Here is a 25,160-nt window from a genome sequence, read left to right as displayed (position 1 = left end):
CCTGACCTAAAACTAGGACGCCCGGTGCTAAGGTTTGGGACGGAGCGGGAAGGCCTTCCTTTTCGCCGCCACCCAATGACCCATTAACATTTTTTAAATTTTGAAAGCTACAGTCCCCCAACGAGCCAGAAGGTACCTCGGGGGTATCGAGGGTTCCTGAGTCGGGCACCACCTCAAGGGAGGTGCCTTCAGTGACCCCCGAGGGGCCCTGTTCAGGGGACTGCAGCAGGTTGACGGGGGTAACAGTGGTGGGAGTCGGTGCAGGGGTTTTGAGTTCCCCCAGAGGACAGGGCGAGATTTTATTTGGTGGAGACGCCACCACCTCTTCATCGGGGGAAGGGACACACCCAACTTCTTCAGTTTGGGCATCAGCCACCTCCTCCTCCGAAGCGTGACGTCTCTTCCGGGTCAGGCTGGGGGCTAGGGAGACCTCCATTTCCGAGGCCCCCTCCTCCTTGTCCAGCCCTCCCGGACACTCCACCCTCTGGGTTTTGGGCGTTAGATTCCCCGGCTCGGGGTCCCGCGTCTTTTCCCCGCCGGCCCCGGGAGCACGCGCAGGGACGACGCCGGGCCCAGCACTCGGCGCCTTAGCACCCACAGGCCCGGGAGCACACGCGGACACGACGCCGGGGCCGGATGATGTTTTTTCCCCCGAGCCGGTGCTTGCAGGTGTTTGGGGGTTTTGGGGCGTTTCAGGGGCCGCCTCCAGGTTGCGGGTCTTCCTCTGCGCCTTCTTACGGCGCGGGGGCTCTCCCCCCCGCCTCACCGGCAGCCGAGATGGCAGTGGCCGCCGGCGTCGTTTCCCCTTGCGGGGAGGGAGATGGAGTGGTGGCGGGGGGAGGAGGGGCGGTGCCAGCCGTGGCCGCTTGGGTGGGGCTCGTGGCCTTGGAGGCGGGGCAGTTCTTCCTCACGTGCCCCGCCTCATTACAAGCATGGCACCGCACGCCCTCCACGGTCCAGAAGACCCGATAGGCGGTCCCCTCAAAATTGATAATGAAGGCCCCCTCCAGGCACTCCTCCCGGGCCAAGCGGACAAATACCTGGCGCCGAAAGGAGTACACATGGCGGAGGGCCGAGTCTTTGAGGCCGAGCGGAATTGGTGCAACCCCCGACCTGACCTCCCCCAATTTATTAAGGTGGGGGAGGAGGAGCTCACTGGATAGAATAGGCGGGACGTTCGAAATAATAATTCTCTGGGCGGTGGCCTCAAGGGGGTCCACCGCCAGAAAAGTCCCGCCCACAGTGAGTCCTTTTTGCAGGGCGAGGCGCACCGCCCGCTTGGACCTCAAGAAGAATATGGCCTTCCCATACATTTTAGAGGCCGCGACAATGGCTGAGGGGCCGACGACCCCAGCCATAGCCTTTACGCAGGCCTCTATTGTCATTTCAGGGTGAGCATAGCTCTTTACCCCAAGGGCCCTGGTCAGGAGGCGGAATGGTGACAGGGCAGCGGGAGCAGCTGGAGCCGCAGAAGCAACCACCCCCGCATAGGTTTTCTTTTTTTGAGGCCCTGCCACCGGTGACAAAACCGCCTCCACATTAGCCCTCGAGGGCCCGGCCACAGGCGATGGTGAATTGGCCTTAGGGCCAGAGCCACGCCCACCCTGGGAAGGATTGGCCATTTTGTTTGAGGAAAGGGGGTGGGGGAGAGAGGTAGAAACAACCTCCCCTCTTTTAGGCAGGAGAGGAGAGGAGGGAGAGGAGTAAAAGACAGGGAGGCACAGGAGGGAAAGAGGTAAATGTCCAGGTGGGTGTCCTCGATGGTGGATGGACGGTGGGTGGGGGCCTGATGTTCTTCAGGCAGGGGGAGGCGATGTCTTCACCAGCTATTGCTGGCCTTACCAGGGAAAAGGGCTGGGTTGGGGGGAGGGGTGGCAGAAAGATGGTTTCAGCACACACACACACCCTCCCTCTCTTCCTTCCCCAACTCCTCTGGCAGTCTTCTTGCCTCCCCCTACAAAACACAGTCCTTAATTGCCCCCACCTTAAACAAAAATACACAGTTCAGACACCCACCTAGGATGTTGTTTTTCAACTCAGTCCTGGCCTCCTGGCCTTCCTGTCCTGTAGCAACAGCAGCAACTGTTCTCTTCTCTCCCTCTCTCTCCTTTAGCACCACAGGGGCAAGGCAGCAGCAGCACTAGCACTGGAGGAGTAGCAGCAGAAGCAGCAACAGCAGCAGCAGAAGCAACAACCCCAAAGCAGCAGCAGTTGTTCCTCTCTCCCTCTCTCTCCCCTGGCCCAAACAGGGGCAAGGCAGCAGCAGCAGCACTGGAGGAGCAGCAGCAGAAGCAACAACCCCAAAGGCAGCAGCAGAAACAGTTGAAACACTGAGGAGCAGCAACACCAACACCACACACCTTCTCTCCTCAGTATCAGGAAACCAACTGAATCCACAATTACCTCCACGAGATCATTAAGAAAATGAACTCTTGATAATCTTTAAGAAGATGTAACTCTTTTGAGTTAAAACCAATAAAACCAAATTAACAAAATTGGGATAAATCAGGCACAGCCCCTAATTCAGGTCAGCTGTAAAACCAAGAACAAAGTTTAAAGGAAACTTACAAACTTTAAATCAAAATGTGATTAAAGGGGTCAACAAAACACTCCAGTCCCCGCGGTGCCCACCGAGCACAGAAGGCCTCAAGAGTGCCAGCAGACACCGCGTGCTCCCTCTCCAGGGACATCCGGCAGCGAACGTAGCCGCGGAAGAGGGACAAACAATCGGGCGGGACTCCCCCGTCGATCGCCCGCTGCCTGGACCTGTTAATGGCCAACTTGGCCAGGCCCAGGAGCAGGTTCACGAGGAGGTCCTCCTCCTTCCCGACCCCCTTCCGCACCGGGTGCCCATAGATCAGGAGCGTGGGGCTGAAGTGCAAACAAAACATCAATAAAAGGTTTTTCAAGTAACTAAAAAGAGAGTGCAGCCTACCACACCCTATATTGCATGGTCCACGGACTCCACAAGACCGCAAAAAGGGCATGTGTCCTGAGAGTCCGTGAACCTATGCATTCTCCTATTATAGGGGACTGCTGCATGCAACACCCTCCAACCCAGGTCCCCGATAGAAAGGGGGAGGACACCTCTGTAGAGGGCCTCCCATCGGGGGCCTCCGCCGCCGGACGGCAACAAGGCACGCCAGGGCGTGTCCGGGCGGTAGACAAGGGCGAGAAAATGGAAGGTGTGCAGCAGCAGTCCATACAAAAAGCCCCTCTTTTCCGTGCCAAAAGGCACGGAGGGCATGTCCCCGATGCGGCTCATATTGTGGGGCACCAGCACCCGAGGGAGGGTTCGGGGCTTGGGGCCAATGTGGAATTCTGTCCGAACAGGGGAACGTTCAGACGGAAGACCACCGCGCACCTGGGCCACCTCAAGACCCAAAATAACGTCGGGTCCGAGCACGACCGTTCTCAGGTCTTGGATGGCATCGGCTGCGACCTGGACACTCACAGACGCGTGACGCGCCAACTCCTGCGGGAGCATCCAGCCCAGTCCTCCGCCACCCAGCACGTCCCCGATCCTGGTTACCCCTGCGGCCACAGCCCTCCTCTCTGCCAACCACTGAAAGGGACGGAGGGGCGGATTCCTGAGCAGGGGCTCTCTGACGATAGCCGCTACTCCTGACGGGGGAGAGCTGCGTCGCGAGGCGACCACATTCCAGACTTTGATCAGGTCCTGGTAAAAGACGGGCAACGCCTGCAAGGAGCCACCAAGACCCCTCTGTTCTATAAACAGGAGCTGCACATCATAATTCAGGCCGTGCACCTGACGGAAGAAATACGTCATCAGGGCACACCATCTAGGAGGAGGCTCGATGTAGAGGTATCGCTGCAGGGTCTGAAGGCGGAAAGTCGCCACCTGTGTGCGTAGGCACACTAGCGCCTGACCACCCTCCCTAAGCGGGAGACTCAGAACCTCAGCAGCGACCTCCTTCATGGTTGAAGAGGGCCATGACATTAACTATAATTAATTGAGTTGGGTTTCAGGTGCAATGTGTTTGATTAAGACTAGGTGGTCCGATTTGAGCAAGAAAAGATCTGTTCCATGTTGGACACACATATCTTGTTGGTGCAGATGAGGTGCTTGTCGTTCTGGACTCACAAAGCTCACATTTCCTGATGGCCAATTTGACTCAGTTCTGTTCCTATGAGTTGGCACCATTGCTGATGAGACGGTGACAAATAGAGCGATCCAGAGTGAGGTTTTCTCATGATGCTGAAACTCTTCACTGGGGTCTTCAGGGTATTCTTGAAGCATTTGTTTCTGGCCTTCATGTGAAAGTGTCCATTCAATTAGCAAGCACTCATCTGGCCTTCTGGCAACATGTCCTACCCATCCTATATGAGCTTCCTTCAGCAGAATGTGGATGCAAAGAATGTCAGTCAGGGAGAGAATCTCAGTCTTAGGAGACTTTCCTTGCTATCTGATCTTGAGTAGTCTCCACAAGCTGGTCATGTGAAACTGGTGCAGCTTGTTTGCATGCCTGTGGTAAACTCTAGACATCACACAGGCATGCCAGTAGGTAGCACAACCACTCTGTATACCTTCACTTTTGTTGAGATTAATTTCTCTTCTTTAACAGACTAGGCCAGAAATTGAGTTGGTAAACCTGGTTAGATGGTATGAGAGATGATGTAAGTTTCTACGGTGTGAGAAAGGAAGATTCATACTGACTAAATCTGCTGAATGGTCTCTCATCTATTTGGGAGATAAAAGCAAAAAACTGCAGATGCTGGAAATCCAAAACAAAAATAAAAATACCTGGAAAAACTCAGCAGGTCTGGCAGCATCTGTGGAGAGGAATGCAGTTAACATTTTGAGTCCGCATCACTCTTTAACAGAACGAAGGAAAAATAGAAAAGGGGTGAAATATAAGCTGGTTTAAGGGGAGGAGGTGGTGGGACAGGTAGAGCTGGATAGAGGGCCAGTGATAGGTGGAGATAACCAAAAGATGTCACAGATAAAAGGATAAAGAAGTGTTGAAGGTGGTGATATTATCTAAAGGAATGTGATAATTAAGAGTAGAAAGCAGGACGAGCAAGGTACAGATAGCCCTAGTGGGGGTGGGGTGGGGTGAAGGAATCAAAAAGGCTAAAAGATAGAGATAAAACAATGGATGGAAATACATTTAACAATAATGGAAATAGGTGGGAAAAGAAAAATCTATATAAATTATTGGAAAAAACAAAAAGGAGGGGGAAAATCGGAAAGGCGGTGGGGATGGAGGAGAGAGTTCATGATCTAAAATTGTTGAACTCAATATTCAGTCTGGAAGGCTGTAAGATGAGTTGGAAGATGAAGGGCTGTTCCTCCAGTGTGCGTTGAGCTTCACTGAAACAATGCAGCAAGCCAAGGATGGACATGTGGGCAAGAGAGCAGGGTGGAGTGTTGAAATGGCAAGCGACAGGGAGATCTGGGTAATGCTTGCGGACAGACTGAAGGTGTTCTGCAAAGCGGTCACCCAGTCTGCGTTTAGTCTCTCCAATGTAGAGGAAACTACATTGGGAGCAACGAATGCAGTAGACTAAGTTGAGGGAAGTGCAAGTGAAATGCTGCTTCACTTGAAATGAGTGTTTGGGCCCTTGGACGGTGAGGAGAGGGGAAGTAAAGGGGCAGGTGTTGCACCTTCTGCGGTTGCATGGGAAGATGCCGTGGGAGGGGGTTGAGATGTAGGGGGTGATGGAGGAGTGGACCAGGGTGTCACAGAAGAAACAATCCCTACGCAATGCCGCCGGAGGGGTGAAGGGAAGATGTGTTTGGTGGTGGCTTCATGCTGGAGTTGGTGGAAATGGCGGAGGATGATCCTTTGAATGCGGAGGCTGGTGGGGTGATAAGTGAGGACAAGGGGGACCCTATCATGTTTCTGGGAGGGAGGAAAAGGTGTGAGGGCGGATGCGCGGGAGATGGGCCGGACACGGTTGAGGGCCCTGTCAACGACCGTGGGTGGAAAACCTCGGTTAAGGAAGAAGGAGGACATGTAAGAGGAACTGGTTTTGAAAGTGGCATCATCAAAACAGATGCGACAGAGGTGAAGGAACTGAGAGAATGGGACGGAGACCTTACAGGAAGCGGGGTGTGAGGAGCTGTAGTCGAGGTAGCTGTGGGAGTCGGTAGAGTTGTAATGGATATTGGTGGACAGTCTAGCACCAGAAATTGAGACAGAGAGATCAAGGAAGGGAAGGGAAGTGTCAGAGATGGACCATGTGAAAATGATGGATGGGTGGAAATTGGAAGCAAAATTAATAAGTTTTTCCAGGTCCAGACGCGAGCATGAAGCAGCACCGAAGTAATCATTGATGTACCGGAGAAAGAGTTGTGGGACGGGGCCGGAGTAGGACTGGAACAAGGAACGTTCCATATACCCCATAAAGAGACAGGCATAGCTGGGGCCCATGCGGGTACCCATAGCCACACCTTTTATTTGGAGGAAGTGAGAGGAGTTGAAGGAGAAATTGTTCAGCGTGAGAACAAGTTCAGCCAGACGGAGGAGAGTAGTGGTGGATGGGGATTGTTCGGGCCTCTGTTCGAGGAAGAAGCAGAGCCCTCAGACCATCCTGGTGGGGGATGGAGGTGTAGAGGGATTGGACGTCCATGGTGAAGAGGAGACGGTTGGGGCCAGGGAACTGGAAATTGTTGATATGATGTAGGGTGTCAGAGGAATCACGGGTGTAGGTGGGAAGGGACTGGACAAGGGGAGAGAGAAGGGAGTCAAGATAGCGAGAAATGAGTTCCGTGGGGCAGGAACAGGCTGACATGATCGGTCTGCCGGGACAGTTCTGTTTGTGGATTTTGGGTAGGAGGTAGAAGCGGGCTGTCAGAGTGTGGGAGACTATCAGGTTGGAAGCTGTGGAAGGAAGATCTCGGTGCTGCTTCATGCTTTTGTCTGGACCTGGAAAAATTTATTAATTTTGCTTCCATTTCCATCCTCTCATCACTTTCACATGGTCCATCTCTGACACTTCCCTTCCCTACCTTGACCTCTCTGTCTCAATTTCTGGTGATAGACTGTTCACCAATATCCATTACAAGCCTACCGACTCCCACAGCTACCTCGACTACAGCTCCTCACACCCCGCTTCCTGTAAGGACTCCATCCCATTCTCTCAGTTTCTTCGCCTCCGTCGCATCTGTTCTGATGATGCCACTTTCAAAACCAGTTCCTCTGACATGTCCTCCTTCTTCCTTAACCGAGGTTTTCCACCCATGGTAGTTGACAGGGCCCTCAACCGTGTCCAGCCCATCTCCCGCGCATCCGCCCTCACACCTTTTTCTCCCTCCCAGAAACATGATAGGGTCCCTCTTGTCCTCACTTATCACCCCACCAGCCTCCACATTCAAGGATCATCCTCCGCCATTTCCGCCAACTCCAGCATGATGCCACCACCAAACACATCTTCGCTTCAGCCCCCCAGCGGCATTCCGTAGGGATCATTCCCTCCGGGACACCCTGGTCCACTCCTCCATCACCCCCTACTCCTCCACCCCCTCCCACGGCACCTTCCCATGCAACCGCAGAAGGTGCAACACCTGCCCCTTCACTTCCTCTCTCCTCACCGTCGAAGGGCCCAAACACTCCTTTCAACTGAAGCAGCATTTCAATTGCACTTCCCTCTATTTAGTCCACTGCATTCGTTGCTCCCAATGCAGTTTCCTCTACATTGGAGAGACCAAACGCAGACTGGGTGACTGCTTTGCAGAACGCCTTCGTTCTGTCCGCAAACATGACCCAGACCTCCCTGTCGCTTGCCATTTCAACACTCCACCCTGCTCTCATGCCCACATGTCCATCCTTGGCTTGCTGCATTGTTCCAGTGAAGCTCAACGCAAACTGGAGGAACAGTAGCTCATCTTACAACTAGGCACTTTACAGCCTTCCAGACTGAATATTGAGTTCAACAACTTTAGATCATGAACTCTCTCCTCCATCCCCACCACCTTTCCGATTTTCCCCCTTTTTTCCAATAATTTATATAGATTTTTCTTTTCCCACCTATTTCTATTATTTTTAAATATATTTCCGTCCATTGTTTTATCTCTGCCTTTTAGCCTATTTCGATCCCTTCTCCTCACCCCACCCCCACTAGGACTATCTGTACCTTTATTATCACATTCCTTAGATAATATCACCAGCTTCAACACCCCCTTGTCCTTTTGTCTATGGCATCTTTTGGCTATCTCCACCTATCACTGGCCCTCTATCCAGCTCTACCTGTCCCATCCCCCCTTAAAACAGCTTATATTTCACCTCTCTTCTATTTTTCCTTAGTTCTGTTGAAGAGTCATATGGACTCGAAACATTAACTGTGTTCCTCTCCGCAGATGCTGCCAGACCTGCTGAGTTTTTCCAGGTGTTTTTATTTTTGTATTTGGGAGATAAGGTTCGTTATCTGCATCTATCATTTATATTTTCAGAAGAAATGTAAGAGTTTGTTCATTTTTTATTCGGATTTTGAGAAACACTGAGGCCCTGTCCCACATTATAGCAAATAGACCTCAACCCACCCTCTCACCTTTCACATGCAAAACCAGTTGCTCCTGCGCACAATCACCTCCCTCACCGGCACACTTGACCGCACCGCACAGTGGAGCTGTCAATCACACGGCGGGGAGGTGCTTAGACCCAAGGAGCTGTCAATTACACGGCGGGGTGAAGCCTAGACCCAAGGAACTGTCAATCACACGGCGGGATGGAGCCTAGACCCAAGGAGCTGTCAATCACGCGGCGGGGTGGAGCCTAGACCCAAGGAGCTGTCAATCACACGGCGGGATGGAGCCTCGATCCAAGAAGCTGTCAATCACAGGGCGGGGAGGAGCTTAGACCCAAGGAGCTGTCAATCACATGGCGGGGGTGGAGCCTAGACCCAAGGAGCTGTCAATCACATGGCGGGGTTGGAGCCTAGACCCAAGGAGCTGTCAATCACACGGCGGGGTGGAGCCTAGACCCAAGGAGCTGTCAATCACAGGGCGGGGTGGAGCCTGGACCCAAGGAGCTGTCAATCACAGGACAAAAACAGAATTACCTGGAAAAACTCAGCAGGTCTGGCAGCATCGGCGGGGAAGTAAAGAGTTGACGTTTTTGTTGACGTTGCTCTCTTGCCCACATATCTGTCCTTGGCTTGCTGCATTGTTCCAGTGAAGCCCAACACAAACTGGAGGAACAACAGCTCATCTTCCGACTAGGCACTTTACAGCCTTCCGGACTGAATATTGAATTCAACAACTTTAGGTCTTGAGCTCCCTCCTCCATCCCCACCCCCTTTCCGTTTCTTCCGCCTTCCTTTTGTTTTTTTTTTCTTTTTCTTTTCCAATAATTTATATAGATTTTTCTTTTCCCACCTATTTCCATTATTTTTAAATCTTTTATGCTCCCCCACCCCCACTAGAGCTGTAGCTTGAGTGCCCTACCATCCATCCTTAATTAGCACATTCGTTTAGATAATATCACCAACTTCAACATCTCTGTGTTCTTTTGTTCTTTTATCTGTGACATCTTTTGATGATCTGCTCCTATCCTAACACCACCCCCCTCCACTTCTCCCCCCCCCGCACCTTAAACCAGCTTATATTTCCCTCTCCTTGTAAAGAAAGATCAGTTCTGTTGAAGGGTCATGAGGACTCGAAACGTCAACTCTTTTCTTCTCCGCCGATGCTACCAGACCTGCTGAGTTTTTCCAGGTAATTCTGTTTTTGTTTTGGATTTCCAGCATCCGCAGTTTTTTGTTTTTATCTCTGTGTTTAACTGACTGCCAATGCTCTTCAAGAAATGCCTACCTTGAAGAAGTTCTGTTCATCTCTGCGACAAGATTTCCGTATCTCTCTTTTGCCTTGATCACCTTCACTGCTTTCCATTTCTCTCCTGGTGTTTGACAAGGTGTTTACTAAAACCCGCTTTCATAGCCATATCTCCTTTCTCAGTGACTGTCTCCGTCTCCGACTTACCCCACATGGATTTCAATTGAAATTCCATCCCTCTCGTTTCGAACCCCCCCCCCCCACTGGATTACAGGTATCTTCGGGACATAAAACGTTTCTCGGACTGCTGTTCCCGTCACATTCTGAGATCCACACTCAGTGCCATGCGCCGCCATATGAACACACTCGACCTCTCCCTCCAGCAGCACCGCCGTACCCTTTTTCAAAGCTGCGCGTGCACCCAGTTTCATTTTATTCTTCGTCTCATCCGACGCCTCAACAAGAAACTTTTTCTCTTTCTCTCAAGTGCTAAGGAGCGCAAGCTCCAGCAACTCATCGACACCAACACCCATCTAGGACCCTCCACCCCTGCCTATCCCTCCGTCCCCACCCCATCTTCCAATCCCAGCCATGTATTCACTATACCCCCTGACCTTCCCCTCTCCGATGCTGAACGTTCAGTGCTTAGCAAAGGACTTAGTTTCATATCCTTACACCCTCATCTCAATGAATTTCGAGCTCGGCACGATGCTGAACTCTTCTTCCGCCGTCTTCGTCTCCGGGCTCACTTCTTTGGGCAGGAGTCCTCTCCCCGTTCAACGGATCCTTTTACCCATCTCCAATATTCTACCTCCACCTGGACCCCTCCCTCTGGATTCTTACCTTCTCTTGATCTTTTCATTGAGAACTGCCGACGTGACGTTAGTCATCTCAATTTCTCTGGTCCTCTCACCCATTCTAATCTCTCTCTCTCTGAACTTACTGCACTCTGTTCTCTCAGGTCCAACCCTGACATTGTCATCAAACCCGCTGACAAGGGTGGTGCTGATGTTGTCTGGCGCACTGACCTCTACCTCGCGGAGGCTGAGCGTCAACTCGCAGACACTTCCTCCTACATCTCCCTGGACCATGACCCCACCACTGAACATCAAGCCATTGTTTCCAGGACTGTCACTGACCTCATCTCCTCTAGGGATCTTCCTCCCACAGCTTCCAACCTGATAGTCGTCCAACCTCGGACGGCCAGCTTCTATCTCCTACCCAAAATCCACAAACAGAACTGTCCTGGTAGACCGATTGTGTCAGCTTGCACCTGCCCCACGGAACTCATTTCTCGTTATCTTGACTCCCTTCTCTCTCCCCTTGTCCAGTCCCTTCCCACCTACATCCGTGATTCCTCTGACACCTTACGTCACATCAACAATTTCCAGTTCCCTGGCCCCAACCGCTTCCTCTTCACCATGGACGTCCAATCCCTCTACACCTCCATCCCCCACCAGGATTGTCTGAGGGCCCTTAGCTTCTTCCTCGAACAGCGGCCCGAACAATCCCCATCCACCACTACTCTCCTCCGTCTGGCTGAACTTGTTCTCACACTGAACAATTTCTCCTCCAACTCCTCTCACTTCCTCCAAATAAAAGGTGTGGCTATGGGTACCCGCATGGGCCCCAGCTATGCCTGTCTCTTTATGGGGTATGTGGAACATTCGTTGTTCCAGTCCTACTCCGCCCCCTTCCACAACTCTTTCTCCGGTACATCGATGATTACTTCGGTGCTGCTTCATGCTCTCGTTGGGACTTGGAAAAATTTATTAATTTTGCTTCCAATCTCCACCCCTCCATCATTTTCACGTGGTCCATCTCTGACACTTCCCTTCCCTTCCTTGACCTCTCTGTCTCAATCTCTGGTGATAGACTGTCCACCAATATCCATTACAAGCCTACTGACTCCCACAGCTGCCTCAACTACAGCTCCTCGCACCCCACTTCCTGTAAGGTCTCCATCCCATTCTCGCATCCCTTTGCCTCCGTTGCATCTGTTCCGATGATGCTACATTCAAAAACAGTTCCCCTGACATGTCCTCCTTCTTCCTTAACCGAGGATTTCCACCCACGGTCATTGACAGGGCCCTCAACCGTGTCCGGCCCATCTCCCGCGCATCCGCACTCACGCCTTCTCCTCCCTCCCAGAAACATGATAGGGTCCCCCTTGTCCTCACTTATCACCCCACCAGCCTCCGCATTCAAAGGATCATCCTCCGCCATTTCCTCCAACTCCAGCATGATGCCACCACCAAACACATCTTCCCTTCAACCCCCCCCTCTGTCGGCATTCCGTAGGGATCGTCCCCTCCGGGACACCCTGGTCCACTCCTCCATTACCTCCCACTCCTCAACCCCCACCTATGGCACCTCCCCATGCCCACGCAAAAGATGTAACACCTGCCCCTTCACTTCCTCTCTCCTCACCGTCCAAGGGCCCAAACACTCCTTTCAAGTGAAACAGCATTTCACTTGCATTTCCCCCAACTTAGTCTACTGTATTCGTTGCTCCCAATGCGGTCTCCTCTACATTGGAGAGACCAAATGTAAACTGGGCGACCGCTTTGCAGAACACCTGCGGTCTGTCCGCAAGAATGACCCAAACCTCCCTGTCGCTTGCCATTTTAACACTCCACCTTGCTCTCTTGCCCACATGTCTGTCCTTGGCTTGCTGCATTGTTCCAGTGAAGCCCAACGCAAACTGGAGGAACAGCACCTCATCTTCCGACTAGGGACTTTACAGCCTTCTGGACTGAATATTGAGTTCAACAACTTTAGATCATGAACTCCCTCCTCCATCCCCACCCTCTTTCCGTTTCTTCCCCCTTCCTTTTGTTTTTTTTTCTTTTTCTTTTCCAATAATTTATATAGATTTTTCTTTTCCCACCTATTTCCATTATTTTTAAATCTTTTATGCTCCCCCACCCCCACTAGAGCTGTAGCTTGAGTGCCCTACCATCCATCCTTAATTAGCACATTCGTTTAGATAATATCACCAACTTCAACACCTCTGTGTTCTTTTGTTCTTTTGTCTGTGACATCTTTTGATGATCTGCTCCTATCCTAACACCACCCCCCCTCCACTTCTCCTCACCCCCACCTTAAACCAGCTTATATTTCCCTCTCCTTGTAAAGAAAGATCAGTTCTGTTGAAGGGTCATGAGGACTCGAAACGTCAACTCTTTTCTTCTCCGCCGATGCTGCCAGACCTGCTGAGTTTTTCCAGGCAATTCTGTTTTTGTTTTGGATTTCCAGCATCTGCAGTTTTTTGTTTTTATCGCTATTGTCAATGACAGAGCTGGGTGGAGCCTGGACCCAAGGAGCTGTCAATCACAGGGTGGGGTGGAGCCTGGACCCAAGGAGCTGTCAATCACAGGGTGGGGTGGAGCCTGGACCCAAGGAGCTGTCAATCACAGGGTGGGGTGGAGCCTGGACCCAAGGAGCTGTCAATCACAGGGCGGGGTGGAGCCTGGACCCAAGGAGCTGTCAATCACAGGGCGGGGTGGAGCCTGGACACAAGGAGCTGTCAATCACAGGGCGGGGTGGAGCCTGGACACAAGGAGCTGTCAATCACAGGGCGGGGTGAAGCCTGGACCAGAGGATCAGGGGCGGGGCTTGCTGTGTCATCAGTACTTATGGAGCTGTCAGTCAGCGACAGGGGTGGGGCTTGAGGGTCTGTCAGGGGAGCGTGCCTGTCGAGCTGTCAGGTCGTTGCGGGGCGCAGCTGTCAGTCAGGGGCGGGGCCTATGGAGCCGTCAAACAGGGGCAGGGGCGGGTCTGCCAGTCAGAGGCGGGGCCTGTGTAGCTGTTATTAGGGCGGCCGGTGGAGCTATTAGTCAGGGGCGGGGCCGGTGGAAATGTCAGGCAGCGGCGGGGCCTGCGGAGCTGACAGGCAGGGGCGGGGCCTACGGTGCTGACAGACTGGGGCGGGGCTGGTGGAGATGTCAGTCAGAGGCGGGGCCGGTAGTACTGCCAGGCATGGGCAGTGTCGGTGGTTCTGCCAGGCAGGGGCGGGGCCGGTGGATTTGTAGGCAGGGGTGGGTCCTGTGGAGCTAACAGGCAGGGGCGGGGCCTGTGTTTCAGTCAGGCAGGGGCGGGGCGGGGCCGGTGGTGCCGACAGGCAGGGGCGGGGCTTGTGGAGCTGTCAGTCAGAACGCAGGGTTGGGGATTGTAGCGGTCTCAGCAACACCTCGAAAGTCCCGGCCAATGCAGGTATGCTGAGGAATGCAAGATTACTCCAGGCAAAGGACATATAATATTTTTATATTTAGCTTTAGGGTAAAGCTGCATTCACATTTCTCTTTTCCAAAAACCTGGAGAAATATAATCATTGATGTTATTTACTGTAATATTCTTTGTTTGGAAATGTATGGTAAACATATGAATTTGTGAGTGCTGTCAATATTAACAGGATAGCTTTCTGAGTATAGAGTCTCATAACTGAAAAGAGAGGACGAGAACACTATTCTCAATGAAAGATTGGAAATTTTCTGTTTCCTGGGTGAGGTTTCCCGTTTACTAACAAGCGCATAGATAATGCTTTTGTATTATTGATGATATTTTTTCTTTGCAGGTTATTCAGCCTGATGTTCGCTGCTGCTTCCGCTGCTGAAACATGTATTATGGGATGACTTCTAGCAGCCGAGTTACATCTGGGACTCCCTGGCACCTTCAATTAGCCACTTTGATTCTGTGCGCTGAAGTCTTGCTTTGTGTTTGCACTGCGGACCAGATTCCGGGTGAGTTCCCCTATACTAGCTGGGCCAAGTATCGCATGATTTGTTAATTATTTGCAACGCAATATATAATTCTTCTAAAGTTATTTTTTTAAAAATTCTGCATCCATCTTGTATAGTGGAAAACTGCTGTGTGCGTATATAGGTTATATAAATGTTCTTGGAGAATTGTTGTATGACACGCTGTTATATAATGTGTTGCACTACCAAGCCTATACAGGATTATTCTGCTGCCAAGGTGGAACAGTGTGCGAGGTGGCTTTAAGACAAAGTATAATGGTTGTTGAATACAGTGAGCACATATCTAGATCAGTCAGCATCTAATCACTGTTAGTAGGAAAGTTTGCAGTTTAGAGGGCTTCTGTGTTTCTGGCTTCAGGGCCGTGCAACATTGCTGTCTCTCTTTTGTTTTCTTTTTGATAATTTGCAGTGTGATGTCTGAAGGATGCTCCCAGAATTTGACTCAGAAGGTATTGTATGCAGTTTGTCAAGCCTTGGCTAAGTGGTAACGCTGTCAATGCTGTAGTCAAAGGTTGTGGGCTTCAGTTGGTGCTTAAACACATAAATCTAAACAGACACTAAGGGCCGGTATTGTATTTGCTGCCTTTTAGATGAACTTTCAGGAAGATGTAAAAAACTCCGTGACTAATTGAAGAGAAGGGGAGTTCTCCCCCATGCTAACCTTTATCCCTTAATTGAGGCCACTAAGACAGATGATTTTGCCATACAGTTCATTGTCGTTAGTAGGAACCTGCTGTGTGTAAATTAGCTACAACATTTCGATACGTTGCAACAGCAACACACTTCACAGATTGCCTATAAAGCATTTTGGGACATTGTGAAAGGTGCTACGTAAATATAAGATCTTCCTTTATAGTGATGGTCACTGCCATGGATCCTGCAGTGATTTGCTGAGTAGGTTCAGATTGCAGTTCCTTCAACCTCTATTGAAAATGAGAGTTACTGCTCTTCATTAACCTTTAGAGACAGAGGGACAAGAGTTTGCAATGTGGAGTAATTTTACCTGCTTCTGTATTATTAACAATTCTACCCTCTTGTTCCTTTGAGTATTCTTGACTGGAAGTAAGTCAGTTCAATTCAATTTCATTTTATTGTCCATATGGAAATTAATTTCAGATACATTGCTTGTTCACTAAAATTACATAGAAATTGATAATAATAAAAAGAAAGAAAATTATTCTACCACAGATATTAAACTGTGCAATTAAACTTAAAATTAAAATTAAACTGTGTATTAAAACCTTCAATTACATTAAAATAATCAGTCAGAGAGTCCAACCCTGAGTGTATATCCTCATCCATACATCAAATTCCTGTTAAAAGTTCTTTTGAGAAGGGCACTAACAGGTTCAGGAACCGATTTGTCCTGCATATGAGGCATTGTAGCCTTTTCTCTGAATGCATCTGACATTAATACTGAGACAAGGGGTGACTCCCATTGTTCATGACATTTTTGTCAGAATTCTTTGAGAGCAGATTTTGTTAAGAAAGATCTGCTCATCATTTACCCTCCTGCCTGGTTCAAGATGCAAGGGACCTGTGAAACTTTCAGTTAATGTTCCTAATAACTGGTTGGTGTCCATATTTTCGATAGTGCCATCGCTCATTGACCAGAAAGATAGCAGATTCACACCAGGCACTTTTCCTTTTTCCTGTGTTAGATCAGGGCAATTCAACCCTCAGCTGGGGGTACGGGGATTGGGGGGAAATCCAAAACAAAAGCAGAAAATGCTGGAAAAACTCAGCAGGCCTAGCAGCATCTGTGGAGAGATACAGAGTTAACGTTCCGAGTCCGCATGACACTTCTTCAGACCCTTTTTCAGGAGGAAATCCACCCTGCTTCCTGATTTTACATGGTCCAAGATTTTTCCTCCCATGGAAACTGCTGATCTGCCTGAAGTTATGAGACTGATAGCTAATACAGTCAGCAGAGCACTGTTAAGTTGCCAATGCTTCTCCCTAGAAACTGCAAAATGTCTGCAGCCAGGAGACTCTCAAACTTCCGAACGCCCACCAATATATTCCACCATCTCCATGCCAAGATGTGGTCCAGTGCAGCACCCATCAATATTCCTGCCTGTCATCCAAGTTTGATCGTGCTGCATCTAACTTTCTCAAGCTGTGTGATTTCAGTACCTTATTGTTGAGGGAGGATTATAGGCCAGGAAACTGGGAGAACTCTCCTACTCATCTTCAAATAATGAAACAGATTTTTTATGGCCACCTAAACAGACACATAGTGTATCAGTTTAATGTCTCAATCCAAGGATAACACCTCCAACAAGGCAGCACTCCCTCAGAATGGTGCTGGCATTGTACTTGAGCCCTAGAGTGGGGTTTGAACTCATAATCTGAGTTCAAATTTTGGAGGGGGAGCACTGTCTCTGAGCTAGGGTTGACACTGTGTATTTAGCTCTGTGTTAAGTTAGGAAGAAATTCCTTTATATAAATATAATAGGCTTGTTATATAAACCATATGCTCCCAATTTAACCAAATTAATCTGTTGGTTAGAAGCAAAGTTTAGTTTGATTGTCCTCTTTCCAACCCATGGCACAACTTGAACACCAATCCTGTCTTAATTGTTATGGACAATGTATAATTTTTAAGTTGAACTTATGTATATATATATATATATATATATATGTTTGAGTATTAAGAAAGGTAAAATGGTATACATAGAAATCCATTTGCCACAGTTTTGCCCATTCATTTAATCTACCAATAACTCTTTGTAATTTTATGCATTCATATAAACTGTTTATCTGGAACTCACTGCCTATGAGGGTTATGGAAGTGGAGACAATTAATTATGTCAAAAGAAAATTGAATGGACACTTGAGAGAGATAAACTCTCAGAGCCATGGGAATAGAGCAGGGACTGACTGGATTACTCTGAGAGCCAACATGGATTCAGTGGGCTGAATGGTGCCCTTTTGTACTGTAACGACTCTATGACTCAATGTTGCCTATCTTTGTATCTTATGCAAATTTGGATATGTGGCTTTCAATTCCATCATCTAAGTCATTAATAACTACGGTGAATAGTTGAGATCTTTGTGGGGCCATACTAGTCACATCTTGCCAATTAGAGCGCCTGCTCATTATCCCTATCTCTGTCTCCTGTCACCCAGCCAATTTCCTAACCAGGTCAATAATTAGCCTTCAATTCCATGAGCTTCTTTGGCTAACAGGCTCTTATGACGCACATTATCAGATGCCTTCTGGAAGCTCATATAAATAACATCCATAGACACTCCCATGTCCTACTTTAGTCACCCCTTCAAAAAATTGAATCAGGCTCATCAGGCGTGACCTACCCTTTACAAGTCCATGCTGGTTCTGTCTGATCAGCTGAAAATTTTCAAGGTGTTCAGTCTGTCTGCTGTTAATTAATGACTCTAGTCATTTCCCAACTACAGGCGTTAGGCTAATTGGTTTATAATTTCTCTCTCTCACCTTTCTTAAATAGTGGACTAATGTGCATGATTTTTTAACCTAAAGGAGCAGTTCCCAATCAGGAGAACTTCGGACCATTGTAGTCAGACCATCTGCCATGTTCTCACCTACTTCCCTTCAAACCCTGGGATGGAAACCATCTGGTTCGGGGCCGGGGGGAGGTGGGGGGGTGGGGGGGGAGGGGGTTAGTTGACATTTATTTCATTACTGTTTATTTTTGGTGAGTCCCTGTCCCATGATTCAATATTATTTTCCTTAGGTTTTCCAACACACCAACCTCGTCCTGGGACAAAGTAATTATTGAACAAGTTTGCCAGTTTCTTATTTTAATTGATAATAATATTACTGTTATCCATTGTCAAGGTGCCCACATTGCTCCTGCCTACTCTTCTTTTTCATAATGTAATTGTAAAAACATTTTGTGTTGATTTTGATATCCTTGCAAGTTTCTTTTCATATTCCCTTTTGGCAGCTCCTACTATCTGTTTTATCACCCCTTGCTGTTCTTTCTATTTTTACATTTGCCAGGATCTGTGTTTTTTTAATATTTGCGTATGCTTTTTCTTTCAGTTTTATGTTTTCTCTTATCTTTTTAATCATTCATGTTTTTTTGGCAAGTAGAGCCCTTGACCCTTAGGGGTATAAACTGATTCTGTATTGTATTAATTCTTTTGAATGCGTCCCACTGATCTGCTGTTGTTTTACCCATTAACAGACTTGCCTAGTTTACTCTGCACAGTCTCTGTCTCATTGCATTGAAGTTAGTCTTATCTAAATCTAGAATCTTTGCAGCAATTTTGTATTTCTCCCTTTCAAACATTACATTGAATTCAATCATATTATGATCACAATTAGATAAATGTTCACACACCATTAGACTGTTAACTAAATCTAGCTCATTACTCATTAATAATACTAATATGGCCTGTCCCCTTGTTGGTTCTAAGACATATTGTTTTAGAAAAGTATCCCAGACACACTCAGGAAATTCACCACCTTTTTGACATGAGCTAACCTGCTTGTCCCAATCTTTATAAAAGTTAAAATTCCCCATTAAAACCACTCTGCTTTTGCTACATACTTGTCTAACCTTTGCATTTATACAATCAACAAGTTTACAGCTGCCACCAGGGGGCTTATACACAACTCCCAATACAGCCTTAAATCTTATTCTATTTCTTAATTCTATCTATAAAGTTTCCACTACCTGCTTACGTCTCATTACATCCTGTTTTACCATTGGAGTGAATTCATTCTTTAATCACTAAAGCTGTTCTCCTGCTTCTATCATTCTCCGTATCTTTCCTGTAGATCTTATAAACTGGAATGTTTAGTTCCCTGTCCTGACCGTCTTGCAGCTTTATCTCAGTCTTACTCTCCCCACAACCCCAACATTGAATTTGCACCTGAAATTCATTCAGTTTGTTCCTTATACTCCCTGTGCATGTATAAAGAATGCTTATTTGGGCCACATACCCTGCTCTTCAGCCCTCACACCTTTCCTATTTCTCTCTCCTGGTTTAATTACTTTGCAATAATAATAGAGATAAAAACAAAAAAACTGCGGATGCTGGAAATTCAAAACAAAAACAGAATTACCTGGAAAAACTCAGCAGGTCTGGCAGCATCGGCGGAGAAGAAAAGAGCCGACGTTTCGAGTCCTCATAACCCTTCAACAGAACTGAGTGAATATTAGGAGAGGGGTGAAAAATAAGCTGGTTTAAGGTGGGGGGGGTTGGTGGGGGGAGAGAAGTTGGGTGGGGGGTGTGTGGTTGTAGGGACAAGTAAGCAGTGATAGGAGCAGATAATCAAAAGATGTCACAGACAGAAGAACAAAGAGGTGTTGAAGGTGGTGATATTATCTAAACGAATGTGCTAATTAAGAATGGATGGCAGGACACTCAAAGTACAGCTCTAGTGGGGGTGGGGTGGAAAGACTAACAGGACATAAAAGATATAGATTTAAAAATAATGGAAATAGGTAGGAAAAGAAAAATCTATATAAATTATTGGAAAAAACGAAAGGAAGGGGGAAGAAACGGAAAGGGGGTGGGGATGGAGGAGGGAGTTCATTCATTTAGATAATATCACCACCTTCAACACCTCTTTGTTCTTCTGTCTGTGACATCTTTTGATTATCTGCTCCTATCACTGCTTGCTTGTCCCTACAACCACACCAACCCCACAACTTCTCTCCCCCAACTAACGTCCCCCCCCACCTTAAACCAGCTTATATTTCACCTGTCTGCTAATATTCATTCAGTTCTGTTGAAGAGTCATGAGGACTCGAAACGTCAACTCTTTTCTTCTCCGCCGATGCTGCCAGACCTGCTGAGTTTTTTCAGGTAATTCTGCTTTTGTTTTTAATTACTTTGTAGCCGTTAGTTTTCCCTTTACCTGCTATGCCTAAAGCACAATCTCTGGCTGTTACTCTACTTTCTTCCCTTTTGTTTCTTTCCAAATTACCTTTTCCACCTTAGTCCTCACTGCCACTTACTAGTTTAAAGTCCTATTTATCCTTTCCTCTCAGACCCTGGCCCCTGCCTAATTATCCTGATATTTTTGTCAGTGTCCCATGAAATCTAATCCCATCTTTCCCACACCACCACTCATGGTTTCACCTCCCTTATCTACTTATTTGTGCACCAGTTTTCATGTGGCTCAGGTAATAATTGAGAGATTATAACCCTTGACATCCTGTTCTTTCAATTAGTTCCTAGTTTAAGGTAATTTCTAAACACAACCTCTTGCCTACTGTTCCCTATGTTGTTGGTCCCGAAAACAGACCACACTGGATCCTCCTCTTCCCCAGGGCCCAGGAGAGGGAGGCGCAGAAGATGCCAAACACCAGGGCCCGGGGGCTAGGGGGGCCTGGGCTCGGTATTTTTAATGGAGTTTCTCGTCATCCTTCAGATGAGCTTCAGACCTGAAAGACCAGCTTTAAAAAAGAAATTGGAACTGTCAACCTGACAGTTTGGGTGTGTGGGGTGGGGGCACATTGGGATGTGGGAGGGTGGGGTGAGGTGTCACTTTTAAGGTTTAGTACCACAGAATTAAAGAAGTCATACTTCTCAAAATTCTCTTTTGAATTTAAGCCAGCATATAAAAGCAGTCTAAATTTTAATTACGCCCTAAAGTAGGAACAATCCTAATGACATGCTGTGTTGATGTACCCGAGGCCTGAGAATCTTGGGCCTCATTCAAATAAATGTAAGAAACTAAAAACCGGGAGTGATACAAAACAGTTTGTTGACTCACTCTCGCCCGTTTTATTACTCTTACAAAGTCTGGAAATGAAATCCCTCTTTGTCACTAAGAGATTGCTAAAAGAATGGTTTTACAAATCTCTGTTTCATCCTAGGTTCACCCGCACTGTCCTGTTTAAAATCGAGCAGAAGATGGTCACGCTATGGGACTAAAACTTCTCTGGGGGTGAGGATTCCCGATCATCCGTTGTAACTTTGGCAAAAAACCCCTTTGAAATCCCAGAGAAACAGTTTAAAGGGCTTTTACCATAAAGGGCTTTTATAGAAACCCAATACTATGACTTAAGTAATTCTAGAAATGATTTCTCTCAGGATATTGTTGTCAAACCTTTTTGCTGTTGGAGTTTCTTATTTGTTCATTACATTTGTCAACTTAATTTACCTGTTTCTCTCACACCTCAAACTACAATTAGATTTTTAAAAAATACTATTTGCGCATTTATTTATTCCAAATGTAAAGCAACACCATATGGAACTTGTGGATAGCCTGTAAATTCACATTATACAACACAACTTGTATGACAGCTTCTGGGGTAAAGCTAACAATCCAGTTCTTGAGTTAATGGTGTAATAAATTTTTGGACCATGTTTCATTCTTCTCTGGAAAATTCAGATCAATGATTCAATCTACATTTTTCTTGAGCTGCTGGTACATGTCTGATTGACAAATCCTGGGGACAATATCATTAGCGTAAAAGGGGCAGATGCCATTAATGGTATATTATAGGTTGGCACCAGAGAAGTCAGAGTGGTAAGGTTGTATTAGCTACAGTGTTGAATTGTTTTGCAAATTCGATTTCTTTGTTGCCACTTTCCTAACATCAGTTGATTGCAATGTGATTAATTATCCTTAGAGGATCAGCACTGGGCCTCCAATTTCACCATTGCTACAGTCACTCTGCTGACTACATGAAGGAACATAGACACAGAGAAGTAGGGGTAAGCCATTCAGCCCTTCGAGCGTGCTCCACCATTCAATAAGATCATGATCTGATTGTAGTCTCAACTCCACTTTGCAGTCTGCCCCCATAATCCTTACTCCCTTGTCTGTCAAAAATCTCTCTAACCCTGCCTTGAATAAATTCAGTGACCCAGAGAATTCCATATAATAACAACCCTTTGAGAGAAAAAAGTCTCCTCATCTCCATCTTAAATGGTAGACTGATTCTTAAATTGTATCCCCTGGTTCTAGTCTCTCCCACAAGATGAAACATCCACCCAATATCTACCCTATTAAATCCCCTCAGGATCCTATGTGTTTCAATAAGATCACCTCTTATTCTTCTAAACTCAAATGGGTATAGGCCCAACCTGTCCGACCTTTCTTCATTAGATGAGCCCCTCATCCCAGGAGTGAGTCCAATGAAACTTCTCTGAACTACTTCAAAACCAATTATATCTTTTTTCAAAGAGACCAAAACTGTGCACACTACTCCAGATGTGGTCTTACCAAGGCCCTGTACAGCTGCAGTAAAACTTCCCTACCTTTACATTCCATTCCCTTTGCAATAAAAGCCAACATTCCATTTGCTTTCCTAACCACTTGCTGTACCTGCATTCTAATATTTTGTGATTCATGTGCCAGGATACCTGGATCCCCTGTATCGCCGAGTTCTGCAATCTCTCTCCATTTAATAATATACTGCTTTTCTATTCTTCCTGCCAAAATGGTCAAGTTCACATTTTCCCACAATATACTCCATCTGCTGAATTTTTGCCCACTCACTTAACTTTTGCAGACTCTTTACCTCCGCTTGACAATTTACTTTCCTACCTATCTTGGTGTCATAGGCAAATTCAGTTCCTTCATCCAAATCATTGATGTAGATTGTAAATAGTTGAGGACCCAGCACTGATTAATGTGGCACTGTACTTGTTACAGCTTGCCAACCCGAAAAAGGCTGATTTATCCCTACTCTCTACTTCCTATTGGCTAACCAATCCTTTATCCATGCTAATATGTTACCCTCTGCACCAAATAATCTAATCTTTTGATGTGGCACCTTATCAAATGCCTTCTGGAAATCCAAGTACACCACATCTACAGGTTCCCCTTTATACATCTTGCTTGTTGCTTCCTCAAAAAACTCTAATACATTAGTTAAACATGATTTTCCTTTCACAAACCCAAGTTCACTTTGCTCAAATTATGATGATCAAATTAATGATTTTATAAGTATCCTGCTATAACCTCCTTCATAATGGAGACAATTTCCCTATGGCTAACTGGCCTGTAGTTTCCTGAATAAAGGTGTTACTTTAGCTATTTTCCAACCCACTGGAACCTTTTCAAAATCTAAGGAATTTTGGAAGATTATAACCAATGTATCTACTATCTGTGCAGCCACTTCCTTTAAGACCCTAGGATGCAGGCCATCTGGTTCTGGGAATTTGGTCTAATATTGGCCTGTAGGTCTAATAGTTTTCCCAGCACCTTTTCCCTAGTAATGGTGATTGTCTTAAGTTCCTCCCTCCCGTTCACCTCTTGATTTTTAAATATCTTTGAGAAGTTTTCTAAGTCTTCTACAGTGAAGACAGACACAAAATACCTGTTCATTGTCCCTACCATTTCTTTGTTTTCCATTATCAATTCCCCAGACTCACTCTCTAGAGGACCAACACTAGCTTTAATTACTCTTTTCCTATTTAAATACTTGTAGAAACTCTTACTATCTGTTTTTATATTACTAGTTAGTTTTCTCTCGTATCCTGCTTTCTGCCTCTTTATTATCTTTTTAGTCATTCTTTGTTGGTTCTTAAAATCTGTCCTCTGACCCACCACTAATCTTTGCAGATTTGTACAGTGTTTCTTTCAATTTGATACTATCCTTAACTTCCTTATTTAGCCAAGGACAATACATCCTTCTCAAAGAACATTTCTTTCTCACTGAGATAAATCTTTGGTGATTGTTATTAAATATCTCCTTAAAAGTTTGCTACTACAACTCTAATGTCCTATCTTTTAACCTCGTTTCCAAATTCATTTTAGCTAGGTCTGCTTTCATAGATTAAAGTCACCCATGATTATTGTGGTACCTTTCTTACATGTTCCATTTATTTCTTCCTGTATACCCTAGTCTGCTATGTAACTACTTTTTGGGGGGCCAATAAACTACTCCCACGAGTGACCTCTTACTTTTCCTATTTCTTATCTGCACCCAAACTAATTCTACATCTTGCTCATTCGAGCCAAGCTCATCTCTCACTACTGTATTAATGACACCCTTAATTAACATACCACCTTTCCTAGTTTCCTACCATATCAAAATGTTAAATACCTTTCAACATTTAGGTCCCAGCCTTGGTCACCCTGCAACTATGTCTGTAATGGCTATCAGGTCATACATAGTCATTTCTATCTATGCTAACAACTCATCCATTTTGTTATGGATGCTGCATGCATTTAGATACAGAGCCTTTGTCTCTGTCTTTTTTACCCTCTCCATTTTTGTTGCTGCACCTCTAAGTTTGTATTTAGACTTGTACTTACTTTGTACTATCTGCCCCTTCCTGCCACACTCTGGGTATCATTACCCAAATTGCTGCCCTGCTCTATTACCTCTTTGTTTCACTGCATCTCCTCTCATATGATCCCTTCCCCTCCCATTATTTAGTTTAAAGCTCTGTCTACTAGTTATACAATTCACCAGAACACAGGTCCCAGCATAGTTCAGGTGAAGGCCACCAATGGTACAGCTGTACTGTGCCAGTGCTGCTTGAATAAAACCCTTTTTTAAAAGTTATTCTTTCATGGGATGTGGGAGTCCCTGGCAAAGCCAGCATTTGTTGCCCAACCCTAATTGCCCTTGAACTGAGTGGTTTGCTAGCCATTTCTGTGGGTCTGGAGTCACATGTATGCCAGACCAGGTAAGGCTAGCAGATTTCCTTCCTAAAGGACATGGTGGGACTTGAACCTGTGCCCCGACAGCATTAGGCAGGGC

The 25,160-nt window shown here is 46.8% G+C and overlaps 1 protein-coding gene across 4 annotated transcripts in view; it reads left to right on the top strand.

The window, feature by feature from the left end:
• The first annotated feature begins 13,885 nt into the window (after positions 1-13,885).
• susd4 (sushi domain containing 4) overlaps positions 13,886-25,160 on the top strand; it is a 134,623-nt gene continuing 123,348 nt past the window's right edge. For all 4 annotated transcript variants that reach the window (XM_041188371.1, XM_041188370.1, XM_041188368.1 and 1 more), the window contains exons 1-2: positions 13,886-13,951; positions 14,313-14,478. In XM_041188371.1, coding sequence (XP_041044305.1) covers positions 14,355-14,478 — 124 coding nt within the window. In that variant the 5' untranslated portion in view covers positions 13,886-13,951; positions 14,313-14,354. The remainder of the gene's footprint in view (positions 13,952-14,312; positions 14,479-25,160) is intronic.

The sequence above is a fragment of the Carcharodon carcharias genome, chromosome 5, assembly GCF_017639515.1.
Source record: "Carcharodon carcharias isolate sCarCar2 chromosome 5, sCarCar2.pri, whole genome shotgun sequence".
NCBI lineage: Eukaryota > Metazoa > Chordata > Chondrichthyes > Lamniformes > Lamnidae > Carcharodon > Carcharodon carcharias.
Note: the sequence above shows the minus strand (reverse complement) of the source record. Positions and strands in the feature narration are given on the sequence as shown.